At 55.1% G+C, this 26,707-nt stretch overlaps 9 protein-coding genes across 9 annotated transcripts; 4 read left to right on the top strand and 5 right to left on the bottom strand.

Moving 5' to 3' along the window:
• Positions 1-2,249: 2,249 nt before the first annotated feature.
• On the top strand, positions 2,250-2,639 carry THITE_2128319 (carbohydrate-binding module family 18 protein; the record flags this gene model as incomplete). Its single annotated transcript, XM_003652518.1, has 1 exon — positions 2,250-2,639. One exon carries the CDS (start codon positions 2,250-2,252, stop codon positions 2,637-2,639), a length of 390 nt encoding a protein of 129 aa, XP_003652566.1.
• A 395-nt stretch (positions 2,640-3,034) lies between these two features.
• On the bottom strand, positions 3,035-3,814 carry THITE_2087701 (uncharacterized protein; the record flags this gene model as incomplete). Its single annotated transcript, XM_003652517.1, has 4 exons — positions 3,035-3,352; positions 3,448-3,461; positions 3,524-3,631; positions 3,688-3,814. 4 exons carry the CDS (start codon positions 3,812-3,814, stop codon positions 3,035-3,037), a joined length of 567 nt encoding a protein of 188 aa, XP_003652565.1.
• A 1,158-nt stretch (positions 3,815-4,972) lies between these two features.
• THITE_2114195 (uncharacterized protein) lies at positions 4,973-6,882 on the top strand. The gene has a single exon (XM_003652516.1). It carries the CDS (start codon positions 5,008-5,010, stop codon positions 6,637-6,639), a length of 1,632 nt encoding a protein of 543 aa, XP_003652564.1. The 5' UTR covers positions 4,973-5,007; the 3' UTR covers positions 6,640-6,882.
• THITE_2114193 (uncharacterized protein) lies at positions 6,883-7,833 on the bottom strand. The gene is made up of 2 exons (XM_003652515.1): positions 7,400-7,833; positions 6,883-7,336 (listed from the first exon to the last, which is right to left on the bottom strand). The coding sequence occupies exons 1-2, from the start codon at positions 7,716-7,718 to the stop codon at positions 7,020-7,022; spliced, it is 636 nt and encodes a 211-aa protein (XP_003652563.1). The 5' UTR covers positions 7,719-7,833; the 3' UTR covers positions 6,883-7,019.
• A 178-nt stretch (positions 7,834-8,011) lies between these two features.
• Positions 8,012-9,131, bottom strand: THITE_2048962 (uncharacterized protein; the record flags this gene model as incomplete). Its single annotated transcript, XM_003652514.1, has 2 exons — positions 8,012-8,371; positions 8,490-9,131. The coding sequence occupies 2 exons, from the start codon at positions 9,129-9,131 to the stop codon at positions 8,012-8,014; spliced, it is 1,002 nt and encodes a 333-aa protein (XP_003652562.1).
• A 460-nt stretch (positions 9,132-9,591) lies between these two features.
• On the bottom strand, positions 9,592-10,641 carry THITE_152278 (uncharacterized protein; the record flags this gene model as incomplete). The annotated part of the gene is made up of 1 exon (XM_003652513.1): positions 9,592-10,641. One exon carries the CDS (start codon positions 10,639-10,641, stop codon positions 9,592-9,594), a length of 1,050 nt encoding a protein of 349 aa, XP_003652561.1.
• A 5,314-nt stretch (positions 10,642-15,955) lies between these two features.
• THITE_2087696 (uncharacterized protein) lies at positions 15,956-17,617 on the top strand (the record flags this gene model as incomplete). Its single annotated transcript, XM_003652512.1, has 1 exon — positions 15,956-17,617. One exon carries the CDS (start codon positions 15,956-15,958, stop codon positions 17,615-17,617), a length of 1,662 nt encoding a protein of 553 aa, XP_003652560.1.
• A 4,518-nt stretch (positions 17,618-22,135) lies between these two features.
• On the bottom strand, positions 22,136-23,609 carry THITE_2114187 (uncharacterized protein). The gene is made up of 2 exons (XM_003652511.1): positions 22,791-23,609; positions 22,136-22,737 (listed from the first exon to the last, which is right to left on the bottom strand). The coding sequence occupies exons 1-2, from the start codon at positions 23,040-23,042 to the stop codon at positions 22,672-22,674; spliced, it is 318 nt and encodes a 105-aa protein (XP_003652559.1). The 5' UTR covers positions 23,043-23,609; the 3' UTR covers positions 22,136-22,671.
• Positions 23,610-23,745: 136 nt separating this feature from the next.
• THITE_2114184 (uncharacterized protein) lies at positions 23,746-24,751 on the top strand. The gene has a single exon (XM_003652510.1). It carries the CDS (start codon positions 24,154-24,156, stop codon positions 24,340-24,342), a length of 189 nt encoding a protein of 62 aa, XP_003652558.1. The 5' UTR covers positions 23,746-24,153; the 3' UTR covers positions 24,343-24,751.
• The last annotated feature ends 1,956 nt before the right edge of the window (positions 24,752-26,707 follow it).

The raw sequence follows: 26,707 nt of genomic DNA, 5'->3' as shown, positions 1-26,707 counted from the left end.
GCCGGTACTGGCCTTCGTTGCTGGTGTTCCAGCGCCTGGCTACGGCGGTGAGGCCGAGGTTGAGGATGGCTTCCTCGACGAAGCGCTTCTCTCCGTCGGGGAGGCGGAGGTGGAGGCTGGCTTCCTCGACGAAGCGCTTCTCTCCGTCGGGGAGGCCGCCTAGGTCGTACACGCCGATGACCTTCATGTGCTGGGCAAGATCTGGCCGCGCGATGACGGCGCGTGCGAGTCGCACAAGAGAGGTCTGATCCAGCTCCGGAAAGCAGTGGAAGACGAACGGTTGGACAATGTCGCGGAGACTTCGGCATGCCTTTGAGAGGCGCGAGAGGGAGACCTTCTCTCCGCGCTGGCCACGGCATTGTGGAGGGGCTGTGAAACAGGGCGGATGCAGAAAGGTACAGATATGCCGGACCAGCTCGACGGGCATGTCGGCTAGGCCCCTGCGGGCGGCTGAAGAGCTGGTCATGGCTCAGCTAGTGTTGAGGAAGCCGCATGTTTGGGCTAGCGGATGCGAAGTTGAAGAGGCAGGATTGGCCTTTCATGAAGCGGTTCTTGGCTGTGCTGAAAACAAGTGGTCTGGCCGGAGAGGCTCTGCTGCCTGGGTAAAATACCCTAAGGCGCCTGTCTGACTCCGTAAGTGTGAAGCAAAGCTGTGCGGTAATTTACAAAGAAATTGACACTGTGCAAACCGCACTAGTCACATGACTCGACCCTCTTGACCAGTCCCCGTACAGAAAACTTAGAGGAAAAAGCCCAGCAATACGGAATACAAGCGAAGCTTAGCTTCGCTCCGTCAGTGTATACCTACACTGTGTGTATGTAACACTTTCCGGAGCTCATCTTTAAGCTTCGCTTTATCACAAGCGATGCCAGTCCAGCTGGCTCTGCGGGGCGCGAAGCACTTGTGCATCGACCAAGCTTAGGTAGGCCGGAAAAGACCTAGTCTAACTACTAGGTTGCTGGTGAGTGACGGAATGTGCCTGTTCAGGGGTGGTATTGGGGCTAGAACTGCGCGATCGAAATGGATACTGTTGTTGTTATATGCACTTCGCTTCCAGCGACAAGCGATTAGCCCACAATGCAATAGGTGGAATATGAACCAAGGCCTTGCTGGGCTCTGTGGATATAGGATGGCGGCTGAGAGCGCTGGTGGTGTTCAGGGATGCAACTAGGGGTCTCTGCCAACGGTTCGAATTCTTCGGCCCACCGGGATGTGCCCAGCACCTTACCAATGTTCCCGTCGCTCAAGGGCATTATTCTCAAGCCACAACTCATCAACTCATCACAAGCTAAATTCAGGAACGTCACCCTCGTAAGCGCCCATGCGCGAAGGAGACCGGTCTTCGACCTCGTTCTAAGTACTTTCGGGGTCCGAAGCCTGCTGGTGACCGTCCTGTAGAGCAATCGAAGGCATTGAAACGGGCGTCGACACGACGAGACAATAGACTTTGCATTGGTCTAGCATTGTTATCGCACAAAGCCCTCCCAAGGGAAAGGCTGCGGGGTAGGTCGGCAAGACGAAACGTCAAATGAGCACACGGGATGAATGTTAAACACCCAGAATCGAAATTCGAGCGGCCGCGCAGCCGCAACTGAGAGGAGGTGTTGGTCGAGGTAACTTCCCGTCGGTAAGGGACTCGGCACCTCGCCTCATTCAATGTTCTCGGCTGCGCATGTTGCAATCTTGACTGCCATCTTTGACCTCGCCGTCCGACGATCAGCCCAGTTCAGTTATTCCAGCATTCAAGTCTTGTTTGTGCCCCTGAGCCCCGCCGTCGGTAGCGGCTAATCGGCAGGGCTGATAGGATGCTCGGTGAATATCCGACAACTATAACCTTGCCGAGGGGGCGGCCCCAGATTACCCGAGTCTGCGTGGAAGCGACCTAATTCAACCACGTAGACCTTGGCGGAAGCAAATTGCACGCAAACATGCACGGGTAAATATAGACTTCTCTTCATCTGTCTGTAGCAGCACGTTGTATTCAGCAATACCCGGCTGGAGAACCACGCAACGACGCGTCAGCGCATGCGGCGGATCGACGCGCCCCGGCAGTTATTTCACCATGGGATTTGATCGGATCGACGATCATTGATATGAGCATTTCCCGTTTCCGGCCGCTCAGGCATATGATGGCCCGAATGCTGGCCCTGTACCGCTTGCCAAGCATTTAAAAGCCTGCCAAACCAGCACCTTTCTCTCCGGGCTGCATCGCACAGCCAGAACTCAACCAGCAAAACCTTTGCCCAACATGCTCACCCACCTAGCCACGCTCCTCCTCCTCCCTCTGGGCGCCTTCGCCCTGGCGGTACCAGAGCTCGGCCACCACCCGGGCGCCGTGTCTCTCTCCGAGCGCGCCGTGTCGCCCAACATGACGTGCGGCGCCGCCAACGCGGGCTACACGTGCCCGGCCGAGGCGGCCTGTTGCTCGCAGTACGGCTACTGCGGCTCGACCGAGGCCTTCTGCCTCGCCACGGCCGGCTGCCAGGCCCGCTACTCCAACGGCACGTCCGCCTGCTACGCGCCCAAGCCGGGCGTCAGCGTCACCATCGACGGCACCTGCGGCACGACGGGCGCCGGCAAGAACGGCTATCGGTGTCCGGCCAACGCGACCGTCGTCAGCTGCTGCTCGGCTGCGTAGGTTTTCTGTCCCCCTTTTTTTTTTTTCTTGTCCTGCCTTTTTCTGGCAGGGTGTTAGTGATGAAGGTATTCGGATCGGCTGCTGACGGGGTGTCGTTCGATGCTTTACTAGGGGCTATTGCGGCAACACGTCCGACTACTGTGCCGCAGAGAATGGCTGCCAGTCTGCGTATGGCAACTGCACGGGCACGGCGCCAAAGACTTCTCGCAATCTGTTTGGTGTTCTATTGGGGTAGGCAGCGGGCGAGAGAGGGGCCAGAATACCGCCATGTGAGAACTCGATGTTGAGCGACGTTAAAGATCAAGTTAGTAGACAAAAAGGGGCCCGAAAAAAGAAAACAAAGTACATAGGATAAGAAACCGACAATCGTGACACGTTGTGGGTTCGTAAGCCCATCACCAGCACTTTTGTGCTGCCTCGGCATGCGCAGTTGATATCCAGACCTCGTCGTTGGCCCGGTTCTTCTCCAGATGTGCCAGGACCTGGTTGTAGTCCTTGCAGACATGCTTCGCATCCCACCCATCACTCCCGGTGAACCCCGGCGGGAAGGTGGTCTGCTGGCCCTCGAGCGCCACGTCGGCGCAGCACATGACGCTCTGCCGCAGGTATTCGAAGCAGTGGCTGATGTGCCACGGCCCGTCTTGAGGCATCCTTTCGAGCTCGCCTGACGCGTAGGCCGCCACGACCCCAACGATCGAGTGCAAGCAATGCAGCTGGTGCGTGACAGAGGTTGTGAAAGTGGAATATCGGGGTAGTATTTCAGAGGAGTGGGGAGGTTGTTGTAGTCGCCAGTATTGTTGATTCTGACGTATCCTAGCCCCTCTGCGTTTCGGGTCTTCTCATCAGCAGCGGCGATGTGGACTAGCTGGATGGGAAACGCTTACTGGGAACTATGCTCAGCCACCGGGCTTTGACTTCGTCTGTAAAGAACTCGGTGTAGTTTTCAGGGACAAACGTAGGATCTGGCGTAAAGGTTTTGATTTGCTGGGATACTGTAGGCATATAGTTAGCAGATGATACCAAGGGTCACAACACAACCATTGCTCACTCTGTGGTCCAAATCCTGTTATGTCACCTCCAACCTCGAACCTGGACGGGCCCTGCCAGCCACGATCCAGCAACAAGCCCAGGATGACCAGCAGTAGCACTGTGTCGAGGAGTGATCGGACCGACATGATCGCCGACCATATGGGGTGTTTCCCCGACAACCTCCTTGGTCCTAATGTTAGGTCCGCACCCGTGTAATCACTCCATTCTCGTTCGTCGTGTCCTGCCCCCAGCAGATGTTGCGTCTGCTCTGGCTTTGAAGCATGGGTGGGCTCGTCGCCTCCGTCTGAACCAGCCTCAGGGTCTTTGGACGAATGCAGAGCCTGCATCATGCAATGACCCGTAGAGCGCCAACAATGGCCTGCCTGAAATCTGAGAGGAAATGTCTTGCTCAGCTCAAGGGAAGCGCTGAGTCCATTGAGGATTCGGGTGAGAAGATAACAAAGCAGGGGACGCGTGGCAGGTTGCGTGGTGGGTGTGTCTGCATCCCAGACGTCTCCTGTTTCATTGACACCCGGAAACGTCGAGCCCCGCCCACATCCCGTTCTGGAGCCAAAGCTGTTTGCAAACTGGGCGAATTGTGGGATGAGAGAACAAAGAGCAAACACAAGAAACCCTGCAGGACATGCTCAGCCGCACTGCAGGTTCGACGGAACGAAGAGAATCCCTGCCTTTCATCCCTGGCATGCAGTTAACCTTTCGTGCGAAACTGTACCATCACCAACCGAAAAGCCCGCCAACGGCTGGTCCTCGCGCATGTCCTTCGACCCTCGTAGCAGGATACCCGTCGACCAGTGACTCCCAGCCCTCGCGATTGATAGGGCTCTGCGAATACTATGCATCAGGGAGACGAGGCGACATCCCCACTGGCACGGGTTACAGAGCCAGGCAGTAAACTGGCAGGAACGCCAGAGGGCGCATCTCTCAATCGAAAAAAAAAAAAAAAAAAAAAAAAATAAACCACATCGGGCCACCAGGCACGGCGCAGCTATGCTCATTGATCCAAAAGTCACGCTATATGTCCTCATTCAGGGGTAAACGTGGCTTGGAGCGAGCCCCGGGGTGGCCATAACGGTCTCCCAACACAACCCACTGTAACGCAAGAACCAGGGGATGGCTGGCACCACTGGGAATTTGAGATCGCCTCATCCTCCGTGAACAGTGATCACAAACGGGCAGGCGAACACAGGCTAGTAGGGGCACTAGAACCGAATCACGTGCCTTGGCGGGCGAAGCAGGCCCGAGTCATGGGACGAAATTTTTGCCGAGGAGACGAAAGTCGAGAACGGTGTTGGACAGGAAGGGAAGGGAAAGGCAGACAATGGCCGCCTCCCGCATATGGCCCTTCGCACTGAACGCCGTCTCATTACTCAGCCTACTGACCGGAATCTATTTTGCTGTTCAAGTACACAGGAAACCGCTTCTAGCATGGGACGTTCCGCTCCACCTTTCCTACCAGGACATAGGAACCGTTGGCCACTCGCGCAGCCTGGCACGCTATGATGCCGATCTCTGGAACCATGCCGTCCAAGTTGGCGGAGGAGTCATCGTAGCGATTACTCTTGCTGCTTTCCAGCGTCACCGCAATGGGCAATTTCAGCGGGCGGCCCAGCCAACTTCGGGCCCAGGCTTGCGCCGGTCGCCCAACTCGGCGACATCCAGCCTACGGAGCGGGTTTGGCTTTGACTTCGGCAGCAATATAAGTCTCGGCACCATCTTGGTATCTATGATTGCCGGCGCCGGGCTCTCCTCCAGCCTGCTGGGGATGCACCCCGCCACGTGGGCGACAACGAGCCCCATTGGGGCGGTCTCCACGGCCGCCATCACGGCCGAGCTCACGCGCGTGCCGGCCGCGACGCCGTGGGACATGTCGTCCGTGATGCTGCGCAGCGCGTTCGAGCGCGCTGTTGCGCAGAAGCCGTACGGCCTGGCGGCCACCCACAGCTACCTCGCCCGCCACTTCGGGGACGAGCAGGGCGTGCGGGTCGGGAGGACCGTCTACCCGTCTATTTGCACGCACGGCGTCGGCGTCGCGCCGGCGCCCTGGGAGCGGAGGGGTTACCACGTGCCGGTCGACCAGGGGCGTGTGCTGGCGTACGCGCCCATCGTGGCCGCGACAAACGTCACCGTCCAGTGCACCGACAGCACCGAGGAGCGGGCCTGGGGTTATGAGGTCCACGAATTTGCCTCGGCAGAAGAACCCGACCAGCCCAACACCATCATACACCGGTTCCACGTCTCTCCCAAGACAGACTGGCGCACCAACGGGCCGAGACAGACCGTCACATACGTCGACGGGGACAAGGGCTTCAACCTCAAGCCCTGGCAAGCCTTGAAGAAGGTCGGCAATGAGCCCGTGCACGCGGACAACATGGAAGTACACCAAATCTTCCTCTTCACCAACGTCGGCCCGATCAACCACGTGCCCGAAATCATCCTCCTCGACTGCCGGTACGGCGGTGTCGACGTCATCCGGCAAGTGACCATGACCTCGCCGCTTGAGCCCACTTCCATCGGGGAGATCATCGACACCAAGGACGCGCTCGACATGGAGGACCTGTACCCGGCGGCGTCCGCCATCGATAGCGCGCTCGGCCGCGACGGAGGCGCCTTGCTCGCCGGGATGGCAGCCGCCGGAGTGACCTCGCTCGAGATGTGGGACTACGTCCGCGGCCGGACGAAGACGCCCGGGCTGAGCGGGCTGGTTGAGCATGTCCTGGTCGACACGGCGCAGGCGTACTTCAGCCTCGTCCGGCAGTGGCGAGAGGAGGCCCAGTTCTTCTCGTGGCCGCGCGAGGTTGCGGCGGGCAACCTGACCGCCACCTCGAAGCGCATCGGCGCGGAGGGCGGCGCCGCGGTCGGAGCCGTGGTTGTGCTCGGACTGCTTGCGCTGTTGCCGCTCTCGGCGCTGACGAGTCTCTCGCGGGCCGTGGTGCGCGACTACCGCCGGTGACGGTTTTCCAGCGGCTCTGAACTGAAGGATGGGGTGATGAAGAAGAAATATGAATAGAGCTGCTCATTGGCTTGCCCGTCACCGCCCTAGGACATGACCATTGGGCGGAATATTAATAGTCATAAATGCCATCAAGTGTCCAGCTGTGCCTGTACGACGCCGGTTCCAATCCTAAAACGCTGCTCTTCGACCTTGCCCCGTATTCTCCCAAGAAGATGCTCCAACAGCCCGTTCACGCCCAGCGTCTGCAGCCCCCCATTAACATCAACCATCTTTACTGCCCCGTTCACATGTTGTTCCAGCCTCGCCGGATCACGGACAAAGAGCTAATCAAACTTAGTGTGAGCTAACCAGCCTCAATCGAGTCACGCTCACCACATTCATAAACGTACCTCATCGAATGCCAGCATCACCACCGTCGCGACAAGCGCCTGGCTATACGGCGGCGTCTGAACCGCGATGGCGTTTCGGACCGCCTGGACGCAGTCAACCTTGTATTGCACCGCCCTTTGGTAAAAGGCATGTTGCCGGCTCGATTGCTGATAGACCTGGCATAGATGCCGGCAAGCGGTCAGAAACAGGGTCTTGAGGAGATATTTGTCGGACAGCGCAAACGGAACCCAGGATGTCGTCATGGCCTCGGCGTAGCTGGTTGTTTCTTCTGTGCAGCGCATCGCGGGGATGACGGCGGTCACAACTGGTGCTTGGTGAATACAGCAAGTCTACAGTGGTGTTTGGGAAACGCGAGTCTCGCGCTTACAGTGGTCGAGAAGAAAGTGTTCGAGGGGTTTGAGGGGGCTTGCGAAGCTCATGAACGGGTCTCGGCGGCTGGATGACAGCTCCAGGCTGAGCGTCGGAGACTCTGAGACCACCCTTGACGGCGCGGATTCGACGGCTGCATCGGATGCTTCGCTGTTTGGGCGCGCCTTGCTGGCCTGGTAGTGGATGGTGCGAAGCCTCCTTGCTTTGGCGTGTTGCTGCCTGGCAGCGTGCGAGCGGGCCGACTTTCGCTGTGATTTTCTTGATACAGCGTCCGCCGGATGCGACACGTTGACGATAAAGCGGAAGCTGTGCGACATGTCGAAATGCAGAGCAGTGCTGCAACACAGGTTGAAGCAGTAAACGGTTGGAAGGTGGGAGAATGAGTGGATGTACCTCTCTCTCGAGTAATTTGTAGCATTTCGGAATACTGTGTCGTGAAGTGTAAGCTCTCCCAGGATCCTTGGCCTGACAAATGCATCCGCCTCCCCTGATCTGACGCGCCAAGACTTGCAACTTCCCAAGCCGGCAACGGCCATCACCCTCCCCACCAATGGGCCCACGGGCCCCACCACATCGGGCGATCCCTCGAATCCGCTGGCTCGGGTCCCGTTCACTTCCACGCCTGCAGCGCCGTCTCCTCAGCCCGCATCCCCGCCCACCGCCAGCACCCCTCCCACAGCCTCCGCTGCTCCCCTTCGTCCCTGCTGACCGCCGCGGGCGCCTCCTCCCTCAGCCCGACATAGTACCCCCTCTTGCCGCGGAACGCAGCCCCGACGCTCACGGCGACGAGGTCCCGGCCCGCGTCCTCGGTCGTGCGCAGCGTGCTGGTGAGGTGCTTCAGCACGGGCATGAAGAAGTCGAGCGTGGCCATGAGGCGGCGCACCGATTTCTTCTGCGCCGCTTGGGCGCGCGACGAGGTCAGCCCGCCCGGGTCCATGGCCGTGGCGGTTATTTTGCTCAGCTTGGGATCCTGGAACGGCGGTTAGTGGGGGGTGAGGGTATCTAATTGTCTGGTCGGCGAGGAGGGGGAAGGGGAGGGCTGAGGTATGCAAACTGCAAGGGGACGAGGGGGGAAACGTTTGACGAACCGCCAGCAGCCGCTTGTTGAGGTCGTTTACGAACATGACGTTCGCGAGCTTGGCTGTGCCGTAGCGCTGGAACCCTCTGTCGTGGACGAGCTTGGGGTTATCCGGGAGCGGTTTGACAAGCTCGTCGATGCTGTCTGGGAGCCCGGGACGCAGGGAAGACAGCGGGTTGGGCTTCTCGGGGTAGTGCACGACCGAGCCGATGAAGACGACGCGTCCGGAGTCCGGTTCCAGACTGCCGAGAAGCTTCAACACGAGAAGGTAGTGTGACAGGTGGCAGACCTGGAAGCTTGCTTCGTATCCGTCCGGCGTGAACTTGAGCCCGGACTCGAGCGAGAGGGTGGCGGCGTTGCAGACAATGGCCGAGATGGGCGGGAGTTCACCGGCCGACACCCGCCGAGAAACGCTTTCCGCAAAGGACCGCACGTTGGACAGCCGGCCCAAGTCGAGAGCCTCAACCAGAACTTTGGCCTGGGGATATTTCGAGGTCAGGCGCACGAGTTGGGCCGTGTTGGAATCCTTCTCCGGGGACGGATTTCGCACGGCCGCGATCAATGTGTGGTGAGGATACTGGGCCAAGAGAGACTGGATAAATCCAAGGGCCAGGGAGCCGTTGGCTCCGGTGAGGATGACTGTGCCAGCCATGGTGCGTTTGTCTTGTCGGCAAGATGATGTGGCTTTTCCACGAGCAGATGCGATGCAGACGAGACGAAGGCAGACTATGCGGATTCTCGCGTCTTTATATCTGTCACCACAGACGCCCGAGGATCCGAGGGACTGCCGCATTCGTGGTATGTCCGTCAGCTTTTACCTTTCCTTATTAATCATGGGACACGGCCCTGCCGAATACGGTATATGCACTTCTTGGCAGCGTTTCGTCGAGGTTGAGCCAGAGCTGACAGAGCAAATGAGCAAGAATGATGGATGCTCTCACGCTGGCAACGGAGCAGGGACAGCTTGCAGTAATTGCTTACCGGCATCTATGAGCTCGGGTATTATTCCATTAAACTATCTATCCAACCAAAAGCCCCCTCGAGGGAACGAGTTCATGAGGATGAAACACAAAATACGCAAACGAAACAGCCAGCTCCCTCCACGAACGACATCAAAGAGTGACGACAATCTTCTTCGCAGACACGCCCTTCCTCAGCTTCTCGAAGGCCGGCTGGATGTATTCCAGCCCGTGGCCGACAACCTCGGGCTCCGGAGTCGGAACATAACTGCCCGCCTCCAGCGCCTTGGGCAAGAAATCCCGGAATATGCGACGAGCAAGGCCATTGGACAGTATAGGATCGACAACCACCAGCGCAGACTTGAACCCCCGCATCGCGCCGCGGATCCTGTACGACAGCAGGGCGGACACATACGGTACCCCCACGCGGAGCAAGGCAAAGCTCTGCGGGATCTTCTCAGGCGTCGGATACGTCGCCATGGCGATGAACTTGTTGCCGCGGCGGACCCTGTCCACGATGCGGATGCACTGCTCGGCCGCGCCGAACCCGATCGACACGACGCCCGCGAGCGTCTTGCCCTGCTCGTTGAGCGCCGCCGCGATCTCGCCCGCCGCCGTGCCGCTCTTGTGGTCCCACACCCCGGCGGCGCCCAGCCGGCGCATCGTCTCGTGGTTCCTGGACCCGGCCGTCGTGAACACCTCGTACCCGGCCGCGATGGCCAGCTGGATCGCGTTGGAGCCCACGCTGGTCGAGCCACCCCAGATGACGACCGTCTTGCCCGTGGGCGGCTGCCGCGGCTCTGTCGGCAGCTGCAGGCCGAGTCGGGACTCGTCGAAGAGCGCCGCCGCCGCCGTGGCCACGGCGAGTGGGAGCGTCGCGCCGCGGGCGTAGTCCACGTGGGCCGGCAGCTCCGCCGCCAGGTTTTCGAACACAACGGTGTGCTGCCGGAAGGCGCTTTGCGCGGGATCTTGGATGGCCTTGTCGGCGCCCCGGCCGAATGCGAGCAAGCGGTCGCCAACCTTGAAGCGCGTCACGCCGGGGCCGACTTGGACGACTTCCCCCGCCAGGTCGTAGCCGAGTACGAAGGGGTATTTGAGGTGGGTGAACATGAGATTGCCGTGGGACTGGATGTAAGTATCGACGGGGTTGATGGCGACAGCGGCATTGCGAACGACGATCTGGCCTTTGGAGGGCTTGGGCATTGGTGTGGCCCTCACTTCGAAAGCTGGGCACTTTTAGCGGGCTGGAAGGCGGCTCTGGACTCCATGGCGACTGAACAATGCTTTGCTTGGAGTGAACAGAATGAGGTCAATTTGCTATCTTATTGTCCAACAGGCTGCCCAGAGCAGTTGTAGGGCGGAAGAGAGCAGAATGAATAAATACTTGTCACGTCAGGGGTAAGGGGCTCAGAGCTTGGTAGAACGTACTGGCTATGGTTTCCCCACTCCTGGATGTATATATACTATGCTCTGTTCAGTCCTTAGCTTTCTTTTGTATTGGCACAACGCACTCTCTTTGTATTCCGATGCTCTACTATGATCCTACCGTTGTATCTACACCTTGTAGCTCGCTATAGCGTATTAGTTATAAGCCTAGGCGCTCTATAATTGTATATAGCAAATAACCTATAGTAAGCTCTTTCTCTCTCTCTCCTTTTCTTATACTTTATACCTTGATATAGCTACTACTGAGAGCAACTTAACTGTTATATTCTAGTCCTATATAGATTGGACCAAGTGGTTTATAGAGCTTAAGATCTTAGCCCTAAGCAATGGCATCTAGGATAAATACGATCTAGATACTCCTAACGAGCCCTAGGATAAGCGACTGAAAGTCCCTATAGAGGAATATACGATCGAAGAGCTTTATAAGAAGTGTGCTAAGGCATTGGGCGTCCCTCTAGAGCAAGTTGCGACTCCTATTAAACAAGAGGTTGCTACTAAGCTCGAAGCTATATATAAGGACTACCTTATAATCTCTATTATCTAAAAGAGTAGGGTTAAGTTGTATTTGCTTATTAACTAGTAGATTATACGCTTTGTCTACTAGCCTCTGCTTAACGCTATATATATAGTAATCTCGAACACTAGCTTTAGTAGCTCCTAGGCCCTTATCTATAAGCTCTATAAATAGCTCGTGCCTACCAATACTCTTATAGAAGATATAGCCGCCTAATAGTATATAGCAGTCTTGTAAAAAGCTTATAGAACAGGTATCAACCTATATAAATAGTACTATTCTTAGAATAAAGTATACTTATATATAAAGAGCTTCGATATCCTAGAGGTTACTAGACTTAAAGCTTCTAAGCACCTTATTAAGGTGGTCGGCTACCGAATCGCCCTAGACTAGGCTCGCTACTAGCTCTCTGAGATCGAAGTACTCGAGGCTTAGGAGCGCCTAATCTCCTCTCTTAGTAAACTAGGCGCTCGCCTTGGGATTTAGATCGATAATACCTCTATTAAGGGGATTGGCTATAGCGTATTTACCTCTTTAGGAGCAGCTTAAAGCAATAGTTCTATAGATAATATAGGCTCTTATCGCTCGAAGCTCTACCTATATCCCTATAAGGCTAATAGCAAGTATAAATGGAAGCTAGTAGAGTACTAGTTTCTATAGACGGTAATTACTAGAGTAGAGAAAGGCTATTATAAGCTCTTAGAAGCGTAGATTACTGAGATTAGGGAGCGCTTTAACGAACTAAAGTGGCATTCCCTCTAGGAGAGCCTCTAAAAGCGATATAGATCTAGCTCTATAGAGCAGAGGAGCTTTAGCTTAGCTCTCCCCAATAAGATCGTCTATATCGTCATCGACCTAAGCCTCCTTGGCGAGGGAGCTTACTACCTACTTGTCTTCTTAACCACTATTATCTACTAGCTCTCTTAGAGCACTCTCTTCGACAACTATACTACTCTATATATTATTAACGATAAGAAGCTCCTAGTACCTAGTACCTTTGTACTATCGGGAGATAGTGACTATATAGAAGTAGGCACTACTACTTTCTCTATTTTAGGAAGAGGAGAGTATATTATAAAGGGGGTACTAGATAGAGAGTAGGGGAAAGGAACTATAGACCTCTATTTGAAGAACGTTGCTATAGTAGAGGGCTTTTATACTAACATTGTATTAGAAACTGCTCTCTACGCTACTAGCATTTAGTATTTATATCTAGACTGCTCTCTATAACGTCGAACGTTTAAGAAGAGTATAAAGGTTAAGCAGTTGGTTTATAAGTTCAATGTAGTTTTCCTAGAATCGAAGAACCTTTCTTTTTACTTTTATACTCTCTAACCTTTATAGAGCGTTATAGGCCTAGTGACAGTAAATACAGTTGTTTATAAGGATAATACAAGGTTATATATATTATATACGCCTTAAGAGAGAGGGGATACTAAAGAGCTTTAATATAAGAGATCTAGATATTTAGGTTAGAGAGCTCTTTGAGCATTGGCGTAGTGGATTGGGGTGATAGACTACCTGGACATAGGGGACCCAGTTTTTCTGTTTTTCTGTTTGTCTCAGAGCGTTGCATTCGTTGCTAGGGGAGGTCTAACCCTCTAGTCATATATATTTAAGTGGGCTGAGCCCATCTTCTTCATCATTAGGCAAGACATCAAACAGTTGTCAATATACGTTCGTTGACACTACGTTGGTGGTTCTCCTTCTTCTAGGAAGGCTATTGAGCCTCTCCTTTTATTGTCCTACCTCTATCTAGACGATAGGTATCCGAGCTATTAAGCTCTAACTATATTCTTATTGTCCTTTCTTGTGTTTCCGCTATATCCTACTAGACGTACCTGAGCTACGTGTCTTCCTCTTGGAAGACAGCCTTCCTACTACTTGATACGCATTATCTTCATCCGTCCAGAGGGACACTGCATTCCTTTGGAAGCTATCTCGTACGCCTGGTCCTAGGTGTGGTGGGGTAGGTTGGTGTGGAGGTTTTGCACCATTTCAGTAGAGCGCTAAGAACGTTAAGATCTAGGGAACGCTAATGATCGAATACGAGGTATATACTCTGTTGTACGCTAGGGAGTACAATATACTTTATAAAATAGAGTATCGCACTCTACGCCTGTTCTAGCGTATCTCTTAGGACCTTTTCTTATTCCCTTTTAGGTTTAACGAATCCTAGTACTTCCTTACAATTAAAAACGAGTACAATAGAAGGATCTAGGCTTTTACACTCTTTAACAAGGGTTAAACCAAGCTCTTTAATATAGTTAGAGCTTTTAAATATTAGGTTAAACGGTAGTAGGGACTTAACGTCTATAAGATCTGCTAGGATAACAATATAGGAGTCATTGTACTAGAAGATCGCCGACCAACAGCTTACTAGCTCTAGGTATACGAAGAAGGTATCAACTTGGAGCTTATACTAATATATACTCTATAGCTAAATAGAGCTTTAGAGTAGGTAGGACAAGTCTTATAGCTAAAGAGTATAAAGATACTTACTAATATAAATTTGTCTACAAAGCTTTGGCTAGAGGGTATAAAGGTAGTAGCTTTCTTATATACTATTTTGCCTAGCTATGCTTATAGTCTTCGAAGCTCTAACAAGGTACTCTACTCCTAGTTTAAAAACTACTCTCGCTAGTAGGAGCCAACCTTCTATTAAGCGTTGATAGTAGACCTACGCCCTAACTAGTCTAGTATCTTTGTATATAGCTATAGAGTATACCCCTTAGATAAGGAGAATAAGGCTAGGCATTGGAAAAGAGAATTCAAAGTGCGGCTATATAGGCGAATTAAGTACTTAGTTAGGTATAGAGTATCTAATATTTACTATATTTAGGTACCTAAGCTCAACAAGGTCATTGTAATAAGGAACGTAATGTTTAATAAAAGGACCTTTTACTATCTAGATAAGGAAGAGCTTCTAGCTTAAGAAGTTGCTATTGTCAAAGAGGTAGTAGAGCACCTAGACAAGGGGGTTAAAAAGACTTAGGACGCTAGGTCGATTCTTTAAATACTCTATAAGCTTGAGTATAGAGGACCAACGCTAAAGTCTATCACTATTGCAGTTCCTAAGTATAAGAGTATACCACTAGGTCAAGACTTAGGGGTAGGGGAAGCGTAGACGTAGAGTAGACTCTTGACCTCTAAGATGTCACTAGAACTATAGACTTAGCTATAGAAAAAGCTTATAAATAAAGATAATAATAGAAATAGAGGTTCGGATTCTAGTACTCTTCTAAAGACTAGTGGAGCACCTAGGGACCTTAGGCTAGTAGAGGCTATCCTATAAGGTGCTACCCCTAGAAGCGAATATAAGGCTTCTCCGCTAGTAGAGTACCTAGCTCTGCAAAGTGAGTACAAGGCATCTTCGCCTATAGAGCCCCTAGCTCTATAAAGTAAGGAAGAGGATATATTCTATAATACAGTGGAATATATAGCGGAGTAGGAAGCTTAGCCTATAGGGCATAAAGCTCTGTAAATGCAATCTTTGACTAATAAATTAGCACTAAGCGCACTAAAACCGCAATATAAACCTAAGGAGCCTCTTATACCTATAAGAAGGAGTATATAGATTTAGAAGCCTTCTACGAAAGTATATAAGAATGTAGCTCTGAGTATAGCTCTAGAGCGTATATATATTTTCTTTATTAGGTCGTTGGAAATGTAGGAGAACCTAGGGTTAAGGTTCTAGACTAATCACCTAGATCCTACTCTCTAGGAAGCCTACAATAGCAACAAGACGCTTTTCCCTATATCTTAGAAGGGTATTGATATACTTTTCCTAGAGCTATTTCAAACCCTATATATAGTGTTTACTATTATTACTAGCTAAATGCCAACGATATATTATAATACCTAGCTCTCCCCTCTCCTAAAGAGCTAGAGAGACTTAGAGAACTATAAGTATGTCATGCCCCGGAGCCACCCTAACCCGCGGGACCCGCCTCGGCACCCGGCACAGCCCTCGGAACGCGCCTCGGCACCTGGCACAACCCTCGGCCCGACCACCTCGCCCTGCATCCGGCACCCGGCGCAGCCTGGCCAACCACAGGGCACCACGCAGGTCATCTGCGTGCGCCACCAGGGCGCACGTCAGTAGCCCAGATCACGCGAGCCACCCGGAGGAGCGATCGGAGGGGCACAGAGCTGAGCGAAGTGCGGGGCATCAGGCTGAGCAAGTGCGGGGAACTGAGACATTGGGTCGGCAGCAGAGCGGATTGGGCGCACTCAGGGAGCTATGCAGGCGCCACAGGATGGCCCAGGAAAGGATCTGCGAGCTCAGGAATGGAGGCTGGCCGATGCGGAGGAAGATCGAGGGCCAGGATGGGAGAAATAAGGAGGATGGAACCCACAGGCAGTGGGAGAGGCCAGCGTTCAATGCAACCACCCGCAACCCCCCTACCTGTAGCTACCCTGTAGCGCGTGCTCTGCTTGTGCCTTGCTCGTACTCCGTCACTTCAACGTATACCCCCTTCCTTCTGGGAGCCCCCGCTCCTGACAAGTTGAACGCTCTTATCCCACCTCAGGGAGTTGAACCGGCGGAGACGAGCCATGGCCCAGACCCGCGCCCGCGCTGCGCTCGAGCAGAGCCCTGCACCCTCGCAATCTCAGGCACTTTCCACCGATCCGACCTCTTCGTACACCCTCTCCGCACCGCCTGCGCCTGACGCCACCATGGGCGAGAGCTCCCAGCACGCCCAGATTGATCTGAACGGCTCCCGTGCAGCGCCTATCGACCCCCTGCTCTCCACCCAGGAGCGCGACCTTGCTGAGGAAGAGCGCCGTCTGAGCGCTGAGATCGCTCTCGAGCGCCGCCGTCAAGCTATCCTCCAACTGCGAGCTCAGCATGCGCAGCTCCTGCGCCAGAATGCCCAGCTTGCGCATGTTGCCGAGGGCGCCACCTCTTCGAATTCCGACCCTCTTGCCGCCCAGACCGCCAATACCACCGTGCCGGCTGCATCTGTTGCCGCGCCTGCGCCCGCACCCGCTCCTGCACCTGCTCCTGCGCCTGTTGCCGCGCCTGAGGCTGCGCCCGTGGCCGCTGCGCCTGCGCCCGCACCTGTGGCCGCACCTGTGGCCGCGTCTGTTGCCATCGATGCCCCTCCGCCCGCTGCCAATCCTGAGTTCAGCGCTCCTATTGCGCCCTCGCCGATCCTTCCCAGCGCTGCGGGAGCTCCCCTCTGGCGTGCCGCTGGCTTGAACCACCCCACGTACAGCGGCAAGGATGCTTCTTCGCTTCGGGCCTTCCTGTACGACTGCCGCACCAACTTCCAGCTCATGGGCTACTCGCTCGATGGTAGCGACTGCGTTGCGTACGCGGCAAGCTGCCTCCGAGGCCCGCCCAAGAACGCCTGGGTGAAGTATGTCCAGGAGCAGGAGGCCGATCCTAACTTTCGTCTCTCGGCCATCACCTGGGGCGAGTTCGTTGCGTTCCTTCAAAACGAACTATCTGATCCCGATTCGCGCGCCTTCAGTGCGGCCTCGGAGCTTGAGCGCCTCGCACAGCGCGAAGACGAGACCGTCCCGGAGTTCGTTGAACGGTTCACCAGCGTAATCGCCGACATGCCTTCGAAGTGGGATGAACCCACCCGCATAGTCACCCTCCTGCCGAAGTTCCGCCCAGAGATCAGCTTCATCCTCAACTGCTCCCCCCAGTTACCCGCTACGTTCCAGCAGCTCGTGAGCTTCGCCCGCCGTATCGAGCATAGTCAGCGCATTGCCGGCACCTCTCGCTATCGCCCTCGCTCGTCAAACAACGCCCCCACGGCTCCGCAGCCGCCGCGCCCTGTTAACGTCCCGCCCGCGCCCTTCCAGCGCCCCGTTCGATGCTTCACCTGCGGCAGGGAGGGCCATCGCTACGCCAACTGCCCCGAGAACCGCCCTCCTGCCCAGCCTGCCCCGCCTTCTGCCCCGCCTGTTCAGCCTGTTCCGCCTGCGGCTGCGCCCACCCAGCTTCCTCCTGCGCAGCCCGCACCCCAGCAACCCGCCCCAGATGCTGCCACGGCACCCGCTGCTGCGCCCAAGTCGCGCCCAGTTTGCTACACCTGCAACGAAGTTGGCCACATCTCCACATTCTGCCCCAAGGCCATCTGCCGTCGTTGCGGGCGTACAGGTCACACCGCTGTTCGTTGCCCGGAGCCTCTGAACCCGAACGCCCAGAATAACCCGAACCTTGCTCCGCTCGGGCGCGACCGCAGCGCCAACGCCGCCTAGGAACTCGGGGGGCCCAGGTCGTCTCGGATCGAGAGCACTGTCCTCGTGCGCTTGGATAAGAATTGGAAGCCTGCGGTAGCAATGCTAGATACTGGGTCGGATTACAACATGATCAGTCGCAGCTTTCTAGCTGAGCACTCGCAGTTGACCAAGTTCATTCAGTGCCCTGGATTTGCCGCTGTTGGCAATGTGCCTGTTCTGACGTACGGCGTGTGCCCCCTGCATGTTCGCATCACCGACCACCTTGGATACTCCCAGACCTGCCTGCTGCGCTTCGTGGTCGCAGATATCGAGCCATTCACAATCCTCTTGGGCCAGACTTGGATGGAGATGGCCGAGCCATTCTTCAACTACCACGAAAAGACTTGGACTTACCCGAACTCGAAGCGCCACCTTGGCTTGCAAGTTGAGCCCAAGCAGGATTGGAGCGATAATGCTTTCCTTGTTGCCGCGCTTGTGCCAGTCACCGACCCAGCCGAACCGCCCGACCCAGCCAACCCAGACGACCCAGCCGAAGAAGACTCGCCCACCGTTGGCTTGCAACCTGCTACTCCCGAGCTCCCGGAAGTGTATGAGGCCTACCGAGACCTCTTCTCCACTGCGGATCGACCTCCCCTGCCTCGCCACACTGCGCTTGAGCACCGCATCGATCTCGAAGACGGTGCGACTGCGCCATGGGGGCCGATCTACCCTCTCAGCGAGAAGGAATTGGAAACCCTGCGCAAGTGGCTCGCGGAGGCTCTGGAGAAGCAGTGGATCCGACCTTCCACCAGTCCCGCAGGCGCGCCCATTCTGTTCGTTCCGAAGAAGGGAGGCGAATTGCGCCTCGTTGTCGACTATCGTGCGCTCAATCACATCACCCGCAAGAACCGCGCTCCCATTCCTCTGATCGGCGAGATCCTCGATCGCCTGTCTTCCGCGAAGATCTACACCAAGCTCGATTTGAAGGATGCGTACTATCGGATCCGGCTGCGCGAGGGCGACGAGTGGAAGACCGCCTTTCGCACGCGTTACGGCCACTTCGAGTTTGTTGTGATGCCGATGGGCCTGGCTAACGCACCCGCAACCTTCCAGACTTACATCAACCATGCCCTCTCTGGCCTTGTTGATGTCACCTGCATCGTGTATTTGGATGACATACTGATCTTTAGCAACGACGAAGCTGAGCACGAGCGGCATGTGCGCGAAGTTTTGGAACGGTTGCGAAAAGCCGACCTCTACGTCAACCTTCCCAAGTGCCGGTTCCATGTGCGCGAAGTCGAATTCCTCGGGTTCATTGTCACCCCGGAGGGCATCAAGATGGAACCATCGCGCGTTGAAGCCATTGCGCAGTGGCCGCTACCTCGCAGCGCTCACGACATCCAGGTGTTCCTTGGGTTCACTGGCTTCTACCGCAGGTTCATTCGCAACTACTCGAAGATCTGCGCCCCCCTGACCGACCTACTCCGAGGCAATCGCACCTTTGAGATGACACATGATGCGATCGATGCGTTCCACGAGCTACAGCGCAGATTCCAGGAAGCGCCCGTCCTGCGCCATTTCGATCCCAGCCTTCCGACCCGCGTTGAGGCAGATGCTTCGAAGTTCGCCATCGGCGCGGTCCTCTCCCAACTGTTCGAGGGCCAGTGGCACCCTGTTGCGTTCCGCTCCCGCAAACTCAGCCCCGAAGAAACGCGCTACGGCACCGGTGATGGGGAGCTGCTTGCGCTCGTCGACGCCTTTCGTGCCTGGCGGCATTACCTCCTGTACTCGCAGACCACCGTCATCGCCCTCACTGACCACCTAAACCTCGAGTACATGAAGACGAAGAAGCGGCCCTCTGCGCGGCAGCTGCGCTGGAGCGATGAGCTCGCAGAATTTGACTTCGTCATTAAGTATCGCCCCGGCCCGCAGAACCCTGCTGACGGACTCTCTCGAAGACCAGACCTGGCAGAAGGCCCCAGCGACGAGGGCGCCGAGAACCCGCTGCTACGGCTCCTGGAGGAGCGTATTGCTGCGGGAAAGGACCATGTGCCAGGGCACCGCTCTACGGTTGGGGTTGTCACTCTGGCTGTGCGGCCGAGACCCAGTATGGGCCTCAGAGAGTTGGAGGATGCGTATGAGCTGCGTGAGCGGGAGTTTGATGAGAGTGTTGCGCCTGATGTGCGCCTCGAGGAGGGCCATCGGGAGGTCTCGCAGCGCGTGGGTAGCGGCAAGCGTCACCGTGAGCCCACGGCTGGGGACGAGGGAGAGGCGGCGGCGCAGAGGCCTCGCCTGGATGACGCTTTTCCACTGGTCAACCACGGCTTGGACGGAAGTGCCACCCGCGGCCCAGATGGACCTGGTAAACCGCCGCTGGAGCGTGGCTCCCCGGAGGCCCAGGAAACACACGCAAGGGAACCTGGCCACCCGGGGCCTGGGCGGCGACCCCCCTCGGACCAGACGGCCCGCAGCAGTCTGGCTGGCGGCGTGCGTGCGCCTGATCACCGCCCGTACGTCGCTGCCGCTGCTAGGAAGCCGGTGGAGGACGAAGGCTGGCCTTTTGAGCAGCAACTAATCCAGGCACAGGAAGTCGATCCCTGGGTGACTGAGGGCGCTTGGAAGACGGCTCGCATGCGCAGGCAGTGGAAGCTCGGAGACGATGGCATCCTGCGTTACAGCGGCAGGATCTATGTGCCTGCGGCCCTGCGGCACACGCTTTTGGCGCGCTACCACAACGCTGCAACAGGTGGCCATGGCGGCATCAGGAAGACTCGCGAGCGCCTGATGCGCTACTACTACTGGCCGGACATGCGCAGGGAGATCGATCAACATGTGGTGGAATGCGTCACATGCGGCCGCACGAAAGCGAGAACCCACCGCCCTTACGGCGAGCTCGCAGCGCTGCCGGTTCCTGAGCGCCCGTGGCAGGATATCACGGTCGACTTCGTCACTGGCCTGCCCACCTCCATCGACCCCCGCACGCACAAACCCTGCGACGCCGTCCTCGTCATCGTCGACAAGTTTACCAAGTACGCCCTCTACATCGCAACGCACAAGCAGCTCCAGGCTGGCGCCTTTGCCCACCTCTTCTTCGATTACGTCTACCGACCCTTCGGCCTGCCGCAGACCATTGTTTCCGACCGCGGGAGCTTGTTTACAAGCGGGTTTTGGCGCGCACTCTGCGACCTCTTGGATGTCACGCAAAAGCTGAGCACTGCGTACCATCCTCAGACTGACGGCCAGACAGAGAGGCAGAATCAGGCGTTGGAGCATTACCTGCGCACTTACTGCGCGTGGGAGCAGCATGACTGGGCGCAGAAGTTGGCTCTGGCCGAACACACTTACAACACCTCAGTGCATTCGGCTACGAAGGCGACCCCGGCATACCTCCTTTACGGCTACCACCCGCGCGATCCGGCAGACCCGCTTGCGAACAGCTCGAGCAACGTTCCCGCTGCGGAGGAGCGTGCTAGGAAGCTCGCCAAGGATCGGGAAAGAATCCGCGAGGCCCTGGTGCAAGCCAACGAAGGTTATGCGAAGTGGTACAACCGCAAGCGCACGCCCATGACCTTCAGAGTTGGCCAGTGGGTTTGGGTTGATTCAAGGCACATTCGCCAGCGGCGCCCGAGCAGCAAACTCGCAGATAAGTATCTCGGGCCGTTCAAAATCATCGCTGATGTGGGCAGCAAGAAGATGGCGTATCGCTTGGATCTCCCGCCTGCGTTCAAGTTCCACCCTGTTTTCTCTGTTGCGATGCTCGAGCCGTTCAACGGCAACCTGCAGGAAGCGCTCGCGTACCGCGATCGCGTGCAGGTCGTTGCGCAGGAGCAGCATTGGGAGGTCGAAGCCATTCTTGATCATGCAGGGCCACCTCTCGACAGGTATTTCCTCATCAAGTGGAAGAACTACCCGCCAGAGGAGAACACCTGGGAGCCGCGCAGGCATATTGATGACGGGCCTTTACTGCGCGCTTACGAAGCACGCATTCAAGATGAGCACAGGCGCAGGCGATGAGCGGCGGGAACGCAACGAGGGCGCCAAGCGGCGCTTCAATTGAGGAAAAAAGAAAAGAAAAGGAAAAAAGAAAAAAACAACGCAAGAACCACCCACCCACCCAACAGCCACCCCCTACATCGCCAAGTCCTTCTCCAAGCCCTGGATCGACTCCGTCACGAACTCGGCCACCTGCGCGTCATCAGCGCCCTCCTCGCTACCCCCCTCCCCCTCCTCACCCTCCTCCGGCGGCGGACCCCAGCTCTTCACCACCACCAAAATTTCATTCTTTGATTGTTAGCCACACACACGCTTCGTGGACGCAACGGACTCGCAGACTTACCACCACCCCCTCCACACGCTTCTGCTGCTCCTCCAGCTTGGCCAGCCTCTCCACCACCTCCTCCAGCGTAGTGCTAGGAGGAGGGGGAGGAGGTGGGAGCGGCGCGGGCGCGCCGACGAAGCGCCGGAGGCGCCTCTTCAGCACGCCCTCCGCCTTCCGCACCTCCCCCCACTGCTCCGAGAAGTTCTCGGAGCGGGCGGTGGGGGCGACCGGGGCACCGCTGATGGCCTCGCGGGCCACCGCAAGCGCGTCGACGACGCCCTGGACAAGCGCAGCCGGCTAGAACGCGCTCAGTACACGCATCGCGCACGCAGGGGAGACACTTGAAAACTTACCTTTTCATCGGCGGCGGGGTGGTCCCTCTTGTCGAGGGCTTCGATAAAGCCGCAAACTGCGGCGAGGGCAGTAGGATGAATCTTCATTTTTTCAGAGGGATCAGCAACAGCGCAACGCACACGCAACGAAAACGCAGGTTTCGGCTTCAAGGCGCTGAGGTCAGCGCCTTTGAAGGAGGAGGGCAACTCACAGCCGGGCAAGTATGGTTATTTTGCGCACACTCGACGCAGCGCGAACCGGAACCTACGAGCATGTCAGACGCAACGAACACGCAACCTACACGCAGACACGCACCGGCTTGATGGTGGCAGACGGGGGCGCCACCACTGTCGAAAAACTTGGCCACACAACGGCGGCAGCTACCATTGTCAGCACACGCACAGCCCGCGCCTCCGACACGCTTCGGTTGCGCTCTCTGCACTTACGGAATGATGCGGGCAGCGCCCGCAGGGACTCTCTTCTTGGGCGTCGAGTCAAGGTCACTGGACTGCCGCACTGTCAGCGATCGCGTTGCTCCCCATCTGCGCCCTCTCTACGTACCGCCCTTCTCTTGCGGCCGAAGCCGCCCTTGCGCGGAGTCGGAGGCTCGGATTCCTCCATCTCTTCGTCCTCGTCCTCCTCCTTCTTCTCCTCCTTCTCGTCGTCGTTGGCGGGCGCAGCCGCCGCGCCAGACGCACGCTCCGCGGGAGCCGCGGGCGCGTCGTCGGCGGGCGACTCCGCCTCGCCAGCAGGGCGCTCTTCAGGCGCCGCGTTGATGGGCCGGAAGCCCAGGCTCGAGAACAACTTTGACATGATTGCTTCTACCCAGCGTGTCAGCAGCGTCCGCCCTGCTCCATCCATCGACATCTCAGCGTTGAAGGTCACTCACGAGGCGCGGCCGGAAATGAATGAGTTATTTGAATCTGCCACATTGTCAGCGCACCATTGCATTCTTCCCGCCGGCCGCGCAGCGAGTTCGCCAGCCACGCGGCCCTCGCACGCTGGAATCGCCAGAGCCATCCTGTCGATCGAGAGCCATCCTGCCAATCGACCGAACCATCGCGGGGCGACCTACCGAGGAGAGGCGAGGGCGGAAGCGCCAAAAAAAAAACGAATCATCTGCAGAGCGAAGAAGTCAGCCATGCGCGCGCGATCAGAGGGAGCGTTAGGAGGAAGCAGAGGGCACGCGCGCGATCGCAATCGCGGGCCAGTATCGCATTGTCGTCGTGGTGGGCTGGGCACTTAGGTGGGCTGGGCACTTACGAAGATGGCGCGAAGGAAGAAAAGGAGGAAAGGAAGGCTGGGAGCCGCGAGCCCAGAAGATATACTCGGTAAGGTGGTCCAAGCTTGGAGGGCTCAAAATCCTGTGTTTCTTGCATCGCAATGTTCTGGCAGAAGTTTCAATTCCCCTTTTCCATGTGCGCAGCGAAGGCGCTTGGGACGCGCATAGTGTGCGCTCCTTACCCCTTTTTCTTTCCTGCCGTCACCCCAAACATGCACACCTTCTATTCAGTTCTATTCAGCTCTATTGTTGCCTTCCTGTTTCGGGCCTGAATAGGCCCTGAATAGGCGGCCCCAGATCTGAACAGGCCACTTCCATCTGGGCCGCCCTGGATCGCGCATGCGGAGGAGCAGTTGGATCGATGGAGGCCGCGCATGCAGGAAGATCGCAAGCCGCGCATGCGCCACCCGAACTACCGCTACGCGATCTGCCGCCGGCAGGCTAGGCCGCGGGCCGAAGCGCGACTGACAGGAACCACGCGTGCGGCAAGATCGTAAGCCGCGCATGCGCCACCCGAACTACCGTTACGCAGTCCGCCGCCGGGCATGCAAGGCTACGACCCCGAGGCGCGACCACTGCGCCCCTCAGGCTACGGCACGGCAGTCCCTGGGGTCAGGGACCTTGAAGGAGGAGGGCCCTGTCATGCCCCGGAGCCACCCTAACCCGCGGGACCCGCCTCGGCACCCGGCACAGCCCTCGGAACGCGCCTCGGCACCTGGCACAACCCTCGGCCCGACCACCTCGCCCTGCATCCGGCACCCGGCGCAGCCTGGCCAACCACAGGGCACCACGCAGGTCATCTGCGTGCGCCACCAGGGCGCACGTCAGTAGCCCAGATCACGCGAGCCACCCGGAGGAGCGATCGGAGGGGCACAGAGCTGAGCGAAGTGCGGGGCATCAGGCTGAGCAAGTGCGGGGAACTGAGACATTGGGTCGGCAGCAGAGCGGATTGGGCGCACTCAGGGAGCTATGCAGGCGCCACAGGATGGCCCAGGAAAGGATCTGCGAGCTCAGGAATGGAGGCTGGCCGATGCGGAGGAAGATCGAGGGCCAGGATGGGAGAAATAAGGAGGATGGAACCCACAGGCAGTGGGAGAGGCCAGCGTTCAATGCAACCACCCGCAACCCCCCTACCTGTAGCTACCCTGTAGCGCGTGCTCTGCTTGTGCCTTGCTCGTACTCCGTCACTTCAACGTATACCCCCTTCCTTCTGGGAGCCCCCGCTCCTGACAGTAACTATCTTAAAGGCGAACAGGTTCTAGTTTCCTCTTTAGATACAAAGTCTCTTCGCCTATATAGTTGACAAAGATTTAGGCGTCGACCTAGTCGTCGATGTCCTCCTCCAACTCCTTCTCTATATAGTTAGAGGGCCTAGGTAGCTTATAGGACAATACGTTGGCTATAACGTTCTTAGGGCCTAGGATATACTTAACCTTAAAGTCAAATAGATGGATCTAGGCAATCTAGTGTATTATAAAAGTACCTAGAACATCGCTTATAACACTATTAAGCTAATAGACTAGAACTAGAGTATCAGTCTCTATAGTGAAATGTATATTAAAAAAGGTAGTGGCGAAAACGCTTTAGAAAGAAGAGTAGCCTCCTTAGCTCTCTCTTTATAGTATTATACCGCTTCTTTGCCTTTAACTAGATACTGCTCTTAAACCTATATAGGTGTTTCTTATTATTGGGACCGACCTACTCGAGTATATCTCCCTAGCTAAGGATATTAGCGTTGTAAATTAGGAAGATTATACTATATTGTAGATCGCTATAGATAAGCGTTGTAAAGACTAGAGTAGTAGTGATTTTCTCCTTTAGCTTATCTATTGCCTTCTGCTTAGTAGGCCCCTAAGTCTACTTAGCATCCTTCTTTATTAGAGTGTAAAGAGGAATTGCAATAATTGTAAAGCCTTTGATCTAGATCTAGTAGTATCCGACTATTCCAACGAAGATATATACCTCTTTAATGTTAGAATAGGTCTTCTACTCCTTTATCTTAATCACCTTTACTTCCTTAGGAAGGCGCTCGTTAGGTATACAAAGATAACTAAGTAAAACCGCTTTCGGCTATACCCACTTCGACTTTACTATAGTAATAGTCGTACCTACTAGCTCTATATTTAGCAATACTATATTGATATTCTTAAGATATTTGACAATAAATTTGCAATATCTCCTTCTATCTAGATAGCTATTATAATTAGATTAAAGATCTTTTACTATAATATCGTCTAGGTAGACTTAACAAACATCTGGGATAAGGTTACTAAAGATCGTTGTTATAGCTTGCTAGAACTAGGCAATAGAATTTATACCTTCTATTAGCAACGTATATATATAGAAGAGACTAATTGGCGTCGAAAAGGTTGTTAAATCGTAGCTCTACTTATTGAGATTGACCTAGTTGTAACTAGAGAAGAGATCTAGGAGAGATATTAGCTTATAGCTACCGAAGTCCTTATTAAATTCCTCTATAGCAAGTAGGACGAAAGCGTTGTAGATCGTTATAGCATTGGCCTTTTAAATATTATTAATAAGCTATAATCTACTATCCTTCTTAAGAATAAGGAACTAGTTATTATAATAGCTTATATAGCTATACTTAATAATCCTATATATCTACCTCTCTCTAAGTAGATCAATGACCTTCTATATTAGTAGCTTTGGAATTAGAATAGACTTACTCTGCTAGGCCTTATATAGGATAGTCTTAATGTATTAGAGCAGGACAATATCCTTATAGATACGCCTATACTTAGTGAAATCCTATATAAGTATAGCTTCCTAGTTTTATAAGATCTTAGTGAACATCTCCTTTTCTAGCTTATTGAGGAACCTATCTATAGTAGCGAGTATTGCTTAAAGATACTCCTTAGTAAGCCTTGAGCCTAGCTTAAGATTTAAGAAACAAGGGACTATAAGATCGTTCTATTCCTTTTTAAACTATATCTTTACCTTAGCCTTTATAAGCCGCTTTTCTCGCTATAACAGATCTCCCTCTAGCGTAGAGCTATCTAATAGTGCTAAATCGACTAGTCGAACCTTATTTATAATATTCTTCTAGAGTATAAACGTTTTTAAAGTACGTCTAACCTTATATTTAAATCTCTACCTTAACCTCTAGTTAGAAAAGGGGCTTCTAACTAGGGTCCCCCTCTTCCCTCTTAAATAAGATAATAATTCAATCTTCGTC

The sequence above is a fragment of the Thermothielavioides terrestris genome, chromosome 2, assembly GCF_000226115.1.
Source record: "Thermothielavioides terrestris NRRL 8126 chromosome 2, complete sequence".
In the NCBI taxonomy this organism is placed as follows: domain Eukaryota; kingdom Fungi; phylum Ascomycota; class Sordariomycetes; order Sordariales; family Chaetomiaceae; genus Thermothielavioides; species Thermothielavioides terrestris.
Note: the sequence above shows the minus strand (reverse complement) of the source record. Positions and strands in the feature narration are given on the sequence as shown.

Excerpts from the sequence above, each read along its gene's own strand:
- THITE_2114195 (XM_003652516.1), top strand. The coding sequence starts at position 5,008 with ATGGCCGCCTCCCGCATATGGCCCTTCGCACTGAACGCCGTCTCATTA.
- THITE_2114193 (XM_003652515.1), bottom strand. The coding sequence starts at position 7,718 with ATGTCGCACAGCTTCCGCTTTATCGTCAACGTGTCGCATCCGGCGGAC. Across the intron at positions 7,337-7,399 it reads ACACTTTCTTCTCGACCACT|TTGTGACCGCCGTCATCCCC; the intron begins GTAAGCGCGAGA and ends ACCAAGCACCAG.
- THITE_2114187 (XM_003652511.1), bottom strand. The coding sequence starts at position 23,042 with ATGTCAAAGTTGTTCTCGAGCCTGGGCTTCCGGCCCATCAACGCGGCG. Across the intron at positions 22,738-22,790 it reads TCGGCCGCAAGAGAAGGGCG|TCCAGTGACCTTGACTCGAC; the intron begins GTACGTAGAGAG and ends ACAGTGCGGCAG.
- THITE_2114184 (XM_003652510.1), top strand. The coding sequence starts at position 24,154 with ATGCCCCGGAGCCACCCTAACCCGCGGGACCCGCCTCGGCACCCGGCA.